Source organism: Aristolochia californica, unplaced genomic scaffold (assembly GCF_029961685.1).
Source record: "Aristolochia californica isolate CCGP_79_NKW_82.1479 unplaced genomic scaffold, dmAriCali1.0.hap1 SCAF_10, whole genome shotgun sequence".
NCBI classification, from domain to species: domain Eukaryota; kingdom Viridiplantae; phylum Streptophyta; class Magnoliopsida; order Piperales; family Aristolochiaceae; genus Aristolochia; species Aristolochia californica.
The window spans coordinates 33086745-33099998 of NW_027181771.1; the positions used below are offsets into that span (position 1 = coordinate 33086745).

The 13254-nt window shown below is 37.6% G+C and overlaps 1 protein-coding gene across 1 annotated transcript; it reads left to right on the plus strand.

Moving 5' to 3' along the window:
- Positions 1-7977: 7977 nt before the first annotated feature.
- On the plus strand, positions 7978-12619 carry LOC137937001 (coronatine-insensitive protein 1-like). Its single transcript, XM_068782012.1, has 3 exons — positions 7978-9399; positions 11057-11537; positions 11657-12619. The coding sequence occupies exons 1-3, from the start codon at positions 8912-8914 to the stop codon at positions 12452-12454; spliced, it is 1767 nt and encodes a 588-aa protein (XP_068638113.1). The 5' UTR covers positions 7978-8911; the 3' UTR covers positions 12455-12619.
- Positions 12620-13254: the final 635 nt, after the last annotated feature.

The following is a 13254-nucleotide window of genomic DNA, read 5'->3' on the forward strand; positions in this document are numbered from 1 at the left end:
TTGTCAAATATATTAATATTATATTATTTTGACACTATTAGAGTCATTTTTCTTCATTTTGATCAATTAGGGTCATAGGTTGCAAGCTACTGTGCAAACATACATAACAATATGTTGCATTGTAAAATGCAATTCTTTTATAGTGACAAATGACAATATAATCTAACATTGACATTATGATAAGCATTAGATCTGAAATACATTGAAACATAGTTGGATACTATGTTACAAAATTCACTAATACTAGTTTAGGGTAAACAATCTTCTTTCTCCTAGATCAGTTGACTTCTTTCTCCCAAAATTTTTTCTTGGTTCAAATGACTATGCACAGGCCTAGGTCGTCTTGTTGCAATTTTTTAGTGTTTTTGACTCATGAATAGGTCGAGGACTAAAATGAAGGTATTTTTGTCAGAAGATCACAAATGGTAACTTTGGAAACAAAATTTATGAATAGTAATATTAGCATAACTCAATGCATGGTAAAAGTTTTTTTCAATTAACTTATTGACTTTGTTAAGTTGTTACTTAATGAGGGTTTTTTTCATGAAAAACATACATGAGATAACAAATCAAGTGTTTCACTAAAATTTCGAAGAGTTGTCCTGTATTCAAGTTGATTATGTTTCGCTTCTTCTTCAGAGAAAGACGATCAAAGAGTTCCCAATCATGGTCCTTGTGGATTGGATCATTTACAAGGACCACATCATTCGTACAAGATACAAAAAGAAACTCCATATATTCAATATCTTAAATAGTGAGGTCCTCTCATTATATCGTAGCCCCTTACTCATTTAATCAATGTTTTGGTAACTTGTACAGATCACACTCTTTGGCTCTACCTATGAATTATACTCATTAATAGGTCATTTCACAATGAGACCTATCCATACAGTGACGACATTTAATTTTTAAGGTTGGGTAAGGATGGCTATAATGCTGGGAGCAAACTCTAGGCTAATATGAAGTGCATGGATACAAGTTATGCCTTAGAATAAAAGATATTTTTGAGTCTATTTTGTCTACGAACAAGGAAGTTATATGCAATGCAACTATAAATCTCATGGAGAGTTTGATCCTGGCTCATCCAATTGATTTAGTGTTTAAGATAATTAGATTAGGTGTTAAATTATTACATGATATTATTAGACTACTTGACCATTAATTTAAAAATTATAGTTTAGAGAGTCATTATCATGTCTTCTTATAGTTGTACATAAGGTGTCTTCGTATAATCAGATTTGAAAACAACATCAATCACATGAAAATCCCTCTGCTTCTGGAAAGTTACTGTTGGAACAGCTATTCTTCTGGAACATTACTTGATCCTCCCTCGCTAGCTAATCTCCTCTGTGATTGATCAACAGTTCCAGCATAGTCTGCTGATTTTTTGAATCTATTAACAACATCAAAGATTTTTTTTTCGAACATTATCTTGTTGTCATCTTGGTATAATTGATCTTGCTAGAGCCACGATCTTTACATTTATTGCATTATTTTGAATCTCTTACGAGACGTCGAAAGTAGGGCATCGTCGCTGATTGCCACTTACAGAGACTAGTCGGTTCATTGTTGTTCATGCTCGGGATTGATCTTCTGCCTACCGAGTGATACATGCGATTTACTAATCAACGCTATTATCTACTGATTTATTGCCGATTGGTTTCCAAAAATTTGATCTTGATCTTGTTGCTACTTTTCTGAAAACTCCTCTAATCGTCATCTTGCAATTAATCTGCCAGGAAGAAAGGTTTCAGTTTCTGCTCCCAGGGAGAGAAGAAGTATTGTTATTTTGTTATGGACTCAATAACACCGAGTCATCTACTTTACTTTTATTATTTATGTAGCTTTTAATTTCGAATTTTATTGATTTGTAATAAGACTTAAAGGTTAGGGTAGAATTGGGTTTTAATAACCCTAACCTATGTTGATGTTAATTATCCTATTTAAAGGGTAAGGATGGAGAAATAAAGCAAGTTCGGAATTAACATAAACTAGGGTAATTTAGGTTTTTGCTAGGCTCCCTATTCTAGGGTTCTTGGCATGAACTCTCTTGGTGGTTTGCTGCATCCATTGGGCCATTGGGGAGTCTTTGAGGAGATCTTGGAAGGAAAAGGAAGAGGAATTACCTTTCTCTTCCGAGCTGCAAGAGAAGACCATCTCTTTCACAGAAATTCCAGAAAGGGAGAAGGGTTGGCGTGAACTAACCAAGAAGGAGGATGAATTCTGGTTGCTGGATTGGTGTTGACATCAAGAGGTAATTCTTAATCTTGTTCTAAGTATTGAAGATTAGAATTATGTTTCCTTTTACGTAAGGTACCAGTATTGCATGGTAGAGGAAACCCTACCTTGACGTGAGTCCTAAGAAAGGGGGTTCCACGTTGGGGCATCAAGGAGCTCCATTGATTCTCTGGTTTCATCCATAGTTAAGAAAAGGAAACTCATTTTCAAGGGAAACGAATTCAGCAAAGAGAACAGGTTTTTCTTGGATCATTACAGTGAGTCAAACCCTCTTAACGTGCTGGATTCATCTATACTTCGTCGAGTTACTAGATCCATGGCTAGGGACCATAACATATTTATCGGGTAATGTTTAATCTATCGAGTTTGGTTTAATATGTAGAAAATCATACTATTTTTAATCTGTCGGGTTAACCCAGCCAGTGGGTGTCCAGACTGATTATGTTCTGCTTGGGTTAACCCAGCAAGTCGGGTCAACTCAGACAGAGTGGGTCAACTCGATCCATTTGCTATATGCCCTTGTTATATGGGTCAGGGTCCCAAGTACTCTACTAATTCCTCTGCGACTAGGCTATATTGGTTTGATACCTAACTCGGTTCAACTCGATCGCTTGCCTCAATCTTACTCGGTGCCTTGTCTCTGGCTCGACTATTATCTTGGATTATTGCCAGCCTACTCAGTTCTAGCTTATTACTTGGTGTTTATCTTTCTAATGGACTCGCAACAGATTATTTCATGTGTCCTTATTAAATGCATTATTTTGTACATGTTATTTGACCCCAAGCCCATTTACACTGTTGCTATTGCGTTTCTCTGACTGAGACATTATTATTGAAGAAGGAATCCTCGGTTGCCGACATTGTCAGCATTGGTTATTCTGATGAAGAAAATAAAGTACATGGTGGCCCTAACATATTATCTTTTGGTGATTCCCTATTACCCTCTTATTATTTGTTAAAATCACTTCTAAGCAATCCCTATAGACCCACTACCTACAAAGTATAGGATTGTGCCCTACATCCAGCTTTAGTCAAGTCTATTTTTCACCCAAGAGGTGTTTTTTTAGCTACCCTTAGAAAGTGAGTAGATTGTGCCCCACAGTTGGGCTACATTTTCGTTTTTGAAATTGAACGGAGAGTTCAGACTATGACCATTTTGACTGGAGTATGGAGCTTTGTGATATGGCTAAGTGTGATTTTTCTTATCTCACTATTATATTGTGCACGCTGCGTCTTTTGATAAAAAAACAAATAGATCACCAGCTTGAGGAGGAGTGTTGGAAGATATGGTATAATTGAGGTGGACTATCATTTTATACAGGAAAATTTTGTCCCTATTTGCAGCAAGTTGGGTGTTTATGATGTTCTCTCCTCAGCTTGAAGTGGAGTGTTAGTAGATGGGCTCAAGCCCACACGACCGAAGAACGCCCATATGTCCAAGAGAGGTGGCATGATGGTAAATAAGAGGTCATCTCATAAAGATGGCATTGATGTAATTAGTTTAAGTTTCTTGTCTTTTCTTCACTCTTCTAGGATTAAGGGCATAATTGTAATATTATTTATTTATTTATTTATAAATAGAGTTTTGGGGGGAGGGTAAGGAGACAAGTCCATAACCTCATCCTTCCTCTTGTTTTCTCCCCAACGTGTCATCTCTACTTTTCTCCATGGCATAATCCATGTAGTCATGAAAATAAATAAACACACAAAAAAAATTACCTCAGTCTTACTTGGTGCCTTTGCTCTAAGTGGCTTACCCAATGGCTTAATTTAGTTAATCATCTTCAAACCCTTCATCACTTCTTTGTGGAAACATTATGGGGGAGTTAGTCCACAATGAAGTGGAATGAATTCCCCCCGCATTACTTAGTTCATCAAATTATGGCGTTAGTGTAGAAAGAATTGAATTGAAGTGAGATTACACCATGTCATTCGCTCAGGCAAAAATAGGGGAAAACTGATTCCTACCTATTTTGCGAATCATCCACTTTCCTCACGCGACGCACGTTGCTTCTTCCCCCCACCCGAAAGGAAAAAATTATCCTCATTTGCTATTCTCCTCTCCCTCTCCCTCGGCCTTCGTCTCCCGAAGATTTTTTTTGCCCCATTTCTTCCTCTCGTCTTCGCTCTCTCTGCTTTCTCTCGTCATCTCTCGTTTTCGCTCTTTGCTTTCTCTGTTCGCCCCATCTTCATTCATCCTGTCTTTCTCGTTGCGCAATGCCTAGAGTTTCTGCCATTGGTATCAGCGATTCACGGGATTTTAGGGTTCTTACCGAGTCTATGATGCTTCGGAGAACAGATTGGGACAAGAACCTCGTCGGCACAGAGCAACGGAGGGACATTTGTTGTCGTGAGGTCGATCTCCAAACCGTAACAGAATTTTGTGGCGATTTCGAAGGTCTCGGAGCCACCTGGGAAATTCGAAATCAAAGGTCTCTTTCGCAGCAGGGCTCTTAGACGACGACGACTTGTTATTTTTTATTTTTTTTTACTTATAAAAAATTAATTCTAATAACACGTAATTAGTATATTAATTTATAATAAACTTTAATCATGAATTAGTTTAATTATAATAAATTTTAAACCACTGGATTTACATTTTGTGTTAATATATTATTTTAAATAATTTATTCTAGTCACACGTAATTAGTATATTAATTTATATAAACTATAATCATTAATTGGTTTAATTATCCAATTTCTATAATTAATTAAACCATTAGGTTTATTTATTATATTCTCTTATGTTATTTTTTAATTTTTTATTAATTTTATATAATTTATTCTAGTCACATGTAATTATTGTTTTAATTTATAATAAACTATAATCATTAAGTAATATAATTTAATTTTTCATTAATTAGGATATTAATATATTCTAATACTACACGTTGAATCACTTATAATTGTAGTAACCATGTTTATTTTAGTTAATTATATGTTTAGGTATATGTTCTATTGAAGTATATTATAAAAGGTTACTCGTTCTCTTCTTTATGTCATATTTTTCATTTAGGGGCACTAACACTTGAATCTATTTTCTACCCACTTAAACTTGTCTACACTAATACCTAAACATGAATTGAAGTTAAATCAATTCATTTCACTTCAATTCAATTTTTTACTTCAATTCAAGTTCATTGTGGACTAACCCCACCCCCCATGTAAATGTAAAGGTTAGGATACATGTCAAATGAGCCTGAACGTCCCATTGATAGGATACAATGAATCATCATGGTGGCTCGAGTATCCCTGGGTCCCAAGGTTGTGACCCCCAAAGGGTTCTCATTAGATTCATTCTCCTTTGGCCTTATCCAAAGAAAAATGGGAAAATAACAAGGGAGAGAGAACACTCGAAGCATGGGTCTATCATTTATTAATGAATGTTCAACATGTTAGCCCAATAAAGATACAATTATGTCTACAGGGCCTTTGTAATCTTTTTTCTAAATATCTTATAAATAATCTCGATTAATCTTCTAATACGAGACATACTATTTTTTTATATAGAAAACAATATTATTTATTATATTATTAAATTAATTTTTAAAAATTTAAATAATAATAATAATAGTAGTTTAAAATTATATATATATATAGTTTTTATAATATTAAATTAATGGTAAATTGGGTCATGAACCAAAGATATGTGGACGGGTAGGGGTGGCATCGAGCCGAGCCGAGCCCGAACCTGCTTATGTTCGAGTCGAGCATGATTTAAATATTTCGAGCCGAGCTTCGAGTCGAGCCTCGTCTCGAGCCTAAAATTGTTATCGAACTCGAGCCCAACGAGTTCGAGCCGAGCTCGAGCCTCAACATACATTTAAAACACAAAATTGCTATGAAAATTGCCTCATGCTCAAAGTATTATATCATCAACTGTCAAATACTTATTCAAAAATTTTCCATATGGTTTTCTAACCCATCTTGGCAAGAAAATCTTACTTGGAAAATTATATGATTTTTTAAAATGAATTTATAATTAGAAAAATATTTTGAAAAAATATGAGGCACTAATGGTCCCTATATTTCTATTAAAAATGTTTTTTCAACATTTATTGAAAAAACCACTAATAGTCTCTAGAAACGTATTTCTACTAAAATATCTTTTCAATTTATTTAAGAGCCATGAGGAAGGGACAAAGAGTTTTTTTTTCCTTGTTTATGATCTCGCACGTAGGGGTGGCTTTGAATAAATTATATATAAAATTATGCATATATTTTTAAAAAATATAATGATAGGGGCGGTTCAGGATTGAATTTCAATAATGGATTAAAATGTACCAATATTAATATTTTTTACTCCAATTGTTGTCTAGCTTGTTTTGTAATTTTTGAATCTGGCCATAATTTATTATGGCGTCCTTAGTGCCCCTAGATAAAAATTTATATTCTAGGAAAAACTAAAAATATTTTTCCTATGATACATATTCCCAAAAAAAACCTTTAAATAAAATCTTATTACTATTAGTGATTTATTAGAAAATTACAAGAAATATTTTAAAATTTTCTTAGGAAAGTTAAATGGACCTTTTATTGTCTCTTCTAGGGAAATAAATAAAAATTAATAATCAATCTAATATATTATTATACTTATCGATAAATTTTTAATTAAATAAAATATCAAACATAAAATTGCAATGAAAATTGTTTCATGCTAAAAGTATTACAACATCAACTGTTAAATACTTATTCAAAAAATTTTTATACAGTTTTTTACCCCATCTTGGTACGAAAAATCTTACTTAGAAAATTATATGATTTTTAATAAAAAAATTCAATTAAAAAAACAAACATGAGACACTAATAGTTTATAGAAAATTATTTCTATAAAATTTATTTTTAATTTTTTCCAGAGGAAAAAGTTTTTTTTTTATGATCTCGCACGTGCGAAATAGTATGTGCGAGATCATCTTCTCACGAGGGAAGGGGGAGATTATTTCTCCCTTGTTCTGGTTTTCCGCCGAGACGACGCGGAGGGAAGGCGATTACGGCGCCGGGGAGGACCTATCGTCGGGGATGACGGCCACGACGGAGTCGGTGGCGACGGAAGCGGCAGTGACGGAAGCGGCAGCGACGAAAACAGAGGCGACAACGAGGAGAGGAAGAAATCGAACGAACGGCCACATAGGCGGTCGGCGAGCAGCTGCGACGGCAGTATATATGCCGGCGAACAGCTACGACGGCGGTAGAGGCGGCGACAACAACCGATGGGAGGGATCGGCGGCGCTTTCGCTTCCGCTCCCTCGCTCGCTTGCAACCCGTTACCGAGTCATACCGATCCGACTCATTTCGGGCCGGCTCGCGAGCCGACGAACTGAACCTAGCTTCGATTGAGCTCGGCGTAAACGAAATAAATAACGAATCGAATCGAGCCGATACCGAGCCGGCGCGAACCGGCTCGGTTCGAAGCCACCCCTGTGGACGGGCGAACCGGCTCGGTTCGAAGCCACCCCTGTGGACGGGGTTGGACGGGACGGGTTTTAATTAAATGACCCTATTTATCCATTAGTGGTGGGATACAGCTGTCAATAAGATGTTTAAAAATGGGGGTAAAATTGCGACAGGAGGGCAGGAGGAGGAATCGCTCCCACGAGTGGCACGATTTGAGGGGAGACGCGCGAGCGACTGGGCGAAGACTTTTTTTGTGACTCGCGAGTATAAAAATGAGGACAAGAGCTCAGGTAGTGGCTGATGTGGACAAAAGAATCCAGACGCAGTCGTCTTACGTTTATTATTTTGCGTTTACTGCGATTTTCCCATCTCTTGTAGCTACGGAGCAGATATCTCTATGCCCTGCTGCTGCCTTTCACAGGAACGATTCTTCCGTCCGTCGATTCCTTATCAAGAAACAAGGCGGACCAGACGATCTGCACGCCATAAATGGTGGATTCGATCGGTCCCGGGGGCGCACGACGAGATTCTGTCGTCTATCTGCGGCTGGTCTCACTGTGAACGAAGAGTCTCGGAGTAAGGGCTCCGGCTGGTGTGCTCGATATCAGTTTGAAGCTTCTATAGGCGGTCGGAATAATATCTGGTCGTTGTTTATCAGTTCTTTCTGGCAGCTGATGCGCTTTATTTTTTTCTGAGCTTTGGTCGGTATTGCGCTGGTGTGATTGCCTCACTTGTTGGTTTATCGGTTTCTTTGTTCTTGGAATCGTTTTTTTTTTTTTTTTTTTTTTTTGTGCTGGACCTGTAGAGGTGAGGTAGATCTAGCTTATTTTTCTGGGTAGGATAGTATCTAGGTTTCGGATTCTTAGATTGGAGGACTTTTGAGGATTCTGCAGCGGGTGATTCGATCAGATGGCGTATCGTTAGGGTTTTGTGATTGTCTGTGAAGATTATGCGGCTTTTGGATCTAACTGGTTCTTTTTGTGAAAGGCTGGAGGGCGAAATTGAATCTTTGTCGTGTTCTGATTGAACAATGCTCTTGCCAAATCGTTCTTGGCCCTAAACAGGGTTTACGGCCTTTTGAAGTTTGTCTTTCATTTCTTTAAGAGGCTTCGTCAAAGGATTCTTTGGGGAATCATTCGACTGGTCGAGAAATAGGTTCCTGAGGCAACTTTGACATTAATCCTCTTGGCGTGCACAGTTACTTGATTATCCTGCTGCTCAAACACGAGTAAATAATTGTTTCAGCTCAGTTGTTTAAGCGGTGCTGCTTCCGTATTTGATGGAGATGGATAAAAAGTTGAATAGGGTTATGAGCTTCGGAATACCGGATGTTGCTCTACAATGGGTTATGGAGTACATTGACGACCCTCGCGACCGTGATGCCGTGTCACTTGTGTGCCGTAAATGGTACTACATCGATGCCTTGACCAGGAAGCATGTTACTATAGCTCTCTGTTACACAACGGAAGCTCACTGTCTGCGGAGAAGGTTTCCGCGTCTGGAGTCACTGAAACTTAAGGGGATGCCTCGAGCTGCAATGTTTAATCTCATACCAGATAATTGGGGAGGGTATGTTGGACCGTGGATAAAAGAGATAGCAGAGGCATTTAATTGTCTTAAACATCTCCATTTCCGGCGGATGATTGTGAAGGACGAAGATCTGGAGACTTTGGTACGTGCTCGCGGTCACATGCTCCTGGCACTTAAGTTGGAGAAATGTTCTGGTTTCTCGACAGATGCCCTTCAAATTGTGGCACGTTCTTGCAAGTACTGTTTCTTTCTCACGCTTATGGTGAACCGCTTGAATTTGAGAATTTCAATTTTTCTTTTAATAACATGGGATATGGGAATTTCTAGTTGATTGTTACAATTAAAAGTTACTCCTATGCTACTCTTCGTTTTCTCTTTGGACTGTCAAACATCCCCTTTATGGGTTGGGATATGTCTTTTACTAAGGATGATCGAGAAGATGATGGCATGGATTTCAGGGGTCTGCATTTGAGCATGACTAATCATCATGTATCAATTGTGAGCCTTCTCCTAACTATTTTAGATTTTTATTGTTGTTTATGGTTGAAATATTACTTTTCTGCTATTGAATTTTCGGTGCTATTTAGGTGTAGTTTGCTACAAGGACCAGTCAACTTGAAGGGTTCAATTGGGTGAACAATGTGCTGAGTTCTTTAATGCGACCATTTATACTTGACATTCTTCTTGTTTTACTGAAAAGAAGAGAAGCTAGGTTAAGACTTCATTGAATTGCATAAGTAAAGAATCTGTATCGAACATTTTGAGGTTACTGGGATTTTTGTGAAAACTACGTGGTTGGCTGGAGATTATCAGAGTTTGAAAATCTGATTCTCTATAGAAATTTGGGCTGCTTTAGATGGTCATTTGTGGGTTCACAATTTAAAAGCTGATACCTGCCATAGTCTGTAGCTTGTTGAGGAACTACTTCGATACTTATAAATGTTTGTTCCCAGCTGTTTCTTCTTGTATAAGAAAAATCTCAAAGTGAGTCTGTAAACTTCTTTGAAACATTGTTCATCTTGGTAGACATGTTTTGCCAATGGGTATGTGTTGCTTCTTTTCATTTATAGGATCATTTGTTTACACTGTTGAATATGAGCTTGTAAGGTTGACAATGCATTCTCTCTCAAAAAAAAAAAAAAGGTTGACAATGCATGTGATCACCTGCACCTGAACCTTAAAAAGGAAAACAGGATGAATTCAGATGGGTTTTGTAAAACCTATTCTTGCTGACATTGCATCTCTGCTACACCATTATCCATTTCCTGTGATGCTATCCCCTTTCTTTAAAAAAAAAATTGAAATATGGTGTGGTTTCCTTGTTTATGCTGTTACTGTTCTACTCCCACAAACCGTACCCTAAGTCTCACTGATCTCTGGCTACTCAGCTCACCCTTTTTCAAGTGCTGTCTGTATCTTTCTCTCCACTTATACACACTCACATATTAACACTATCTAGGTTGTGATTCATAATAATTAGTAGATAACTTTCAAATAATTAGTCATCATAGGCTACTACACTATGTGCCAAACAATATAATCTAGATAATTGTGCCATATGTATTCTCTTGCAGAAGTGTTTCTGTTCTGCAGCAGGGCTTCCCTGTCAAACTGGCTACCATGCAATGCTCCGGTGTGTTGGGGCAAATTCCCAATTGACTCTGACACCTTGCACTCCTTATAAATTTCTTAACACGTATTTCGTGGTATTTTTTGTTGATATTTGCAAAAATTTAAGCAATTTTTCTGTTTCAGCTGAAACTTTGTTTTCTATAGAACTATTATTTTGTCTGAATATAGTGGATATCACATTTTGCAATGAGGTTGGAAAAAATATTAGATATCCAATTAAAATATGTTGATAACTTTTGTGTTCTTTATTACACTCTTGCAGATGTCTGAGAACCTTGTTTTTAGAAGAAAGCTCAATAATTGAGAAAGATGGCAACTGGCTCCATGAACTTGCCATCAACAACACCACTCTTGAGACACTGAATTTCTACATGACAGAACTCAAATGCATAAATGTGGAAGATCTTGAACTGATTGCAAAAAATTGTCACTCTTTAACTTCTTTAAAAATTAGTGACTATGAGATTCTGAATCTTGTTGGTTTCTTCCGAGCTGCATCCTCTTTAGAAGAGTTCTGTGGTGGATCTTTCAATGACCAAGCTACAGATGTCAACAAATATTTGAATGTCAGTTTTCCACCGAAGATATGCCGACTGGGTCTGAGCTTCATGGCCAAGAACGAGATGCCTATAATATTTCCTTTAGCTGCTGTACTGAAGAAACTGGATCTGCAATACACATTTCTTGACACTGAAGATCACTGTCAACTTATTCAGCGATGCCAAAATTTAGAAGTTCTGGAGGTGGTTCTTAATCCTGTTGCGTCTTATAATCTACTTTTTGTTACTTTAGTTTCAGATCATTCTGTAAATCCAGTAAATTGTAGTATCTTATCCCCTAATTATCATGTTGACTGTTTTAGGTGAGGAATGTGATTGGAGATAGTGGGTTAGAAGTTGTTGCTCAAACTTGTAAGAAATTGCGGAGGCTTAGAATAGAAAGAGGGGAAGATGAACAAGGCATGGAAGATGAACAAGGTGTGGTTTCACAGAGAGGACTGTCAGCTCTAGCGCAAGGCTGCCCTGAACTTGAGTACTTGGCTGTCTACGTATCTGACATCACAAATGCAGCACTGGAAGCAATTGGCACGTACAGCAAAAATCTTTGTGATTTCCGTTTGGTCTTGCTTGACAAAGAGGATACTATAACAGATTTACCACTTGACAATGGTGTCCGATCTCTTTTGTTGGGATGCGAAAAGCTGAGACGGTTTGCCCTCTACTTACGACCTGGGGGACTCACGGATGTAGGCCTGGCTTACATTGGGAGGTATAGCCCCAACATCAGGTGGATGCTGTTAGGTTATGTTGGAGAGACCGATTTTGGACTTTTGGAGTTCTGTCTTGGCTGCCCAAGCCTGCAAAAACTTGAGATGAGGGGTTGTTGTTTCAGTGAGCGTGCATTGGCCCTTGCTGTTATAAGACTGGCATCATTAAGATACGTGTGGGTTCAGGGGTACAAAAATTCTGCAATGGGGAATGATCTGCTGGAGATGGTTCGCCCCTATTGGAACATAGAGTTCATCCCTCCGAGACCGCTCCCTGATGTACCTGGTCGTCTTGGTGTGGAGCAGCCAGCTCAGCTACTTGCCTACTATTCTCTGGCTGGCCGAAGAAGGGACTGCCCTGAAACTGTTATTCCTCTTTACCCATCATCCTAAAATGAAATTTTTATTTCTCTGTATAGTCCCACTTTCTTCTAATATTTGGGTATTAAACTTGAAAAAGTATGGTGATCATGGTTTTCTCATGTTTACACCGAGTCTTAGTTCTTGTAATGAAGTTTGATTTTTGTAGTTTCAAAGCATTCATGCAGCAATTGTTGATGGTTGATTTTATTTTTTATTTTTTAGTGTTTTACTTATAAAACAGTGGGGTAAGATGAAAAAGAAAAAGAAAACTCTTTGATGTTCCTACTACATACTCTTCCTGGAATTTGCAAAAACCCAGCTTCAATAAAATTGTTCCTATATGGGATGGGGACAGGTTTTTCTCATCCTAGCCCTAAACCCGGCTCATTTCTTCTATTTTCATGTTATACTCCATCCCCATCCTGTGCACTTGACCTAAAATCCGTATTCGTGAAAACCCAGTTTAATCTGGGATATATTTTCAAAAAACCTTACCTTAATCCAACCCACATTCATCCCTAATCCTACTGGTTTTTCGTTTGGAGCATTTTCAGCAAATATCTTTGTTCTTGCTCCATCAATTGATTGACATATAGATGGCCTCTCACTTCTCAGGGTTTGGGTTTGGGCTTCGGCCAAGAAGAGGTCAAGGGAAAAGGAAATAGGGTGGGTGGGTTGGTGTTGGTGTTGGTTTTCTGACTCCCAATTGGTTTAAGGGGTCTATTATATATTTTAAAATATTATTTACTAAATAATCTTATATAACAGTAGGATTTTTTATTTACATTGTTTGTAGCAATTTATTAATTGACCGGAGAAAGGAAGGGGGC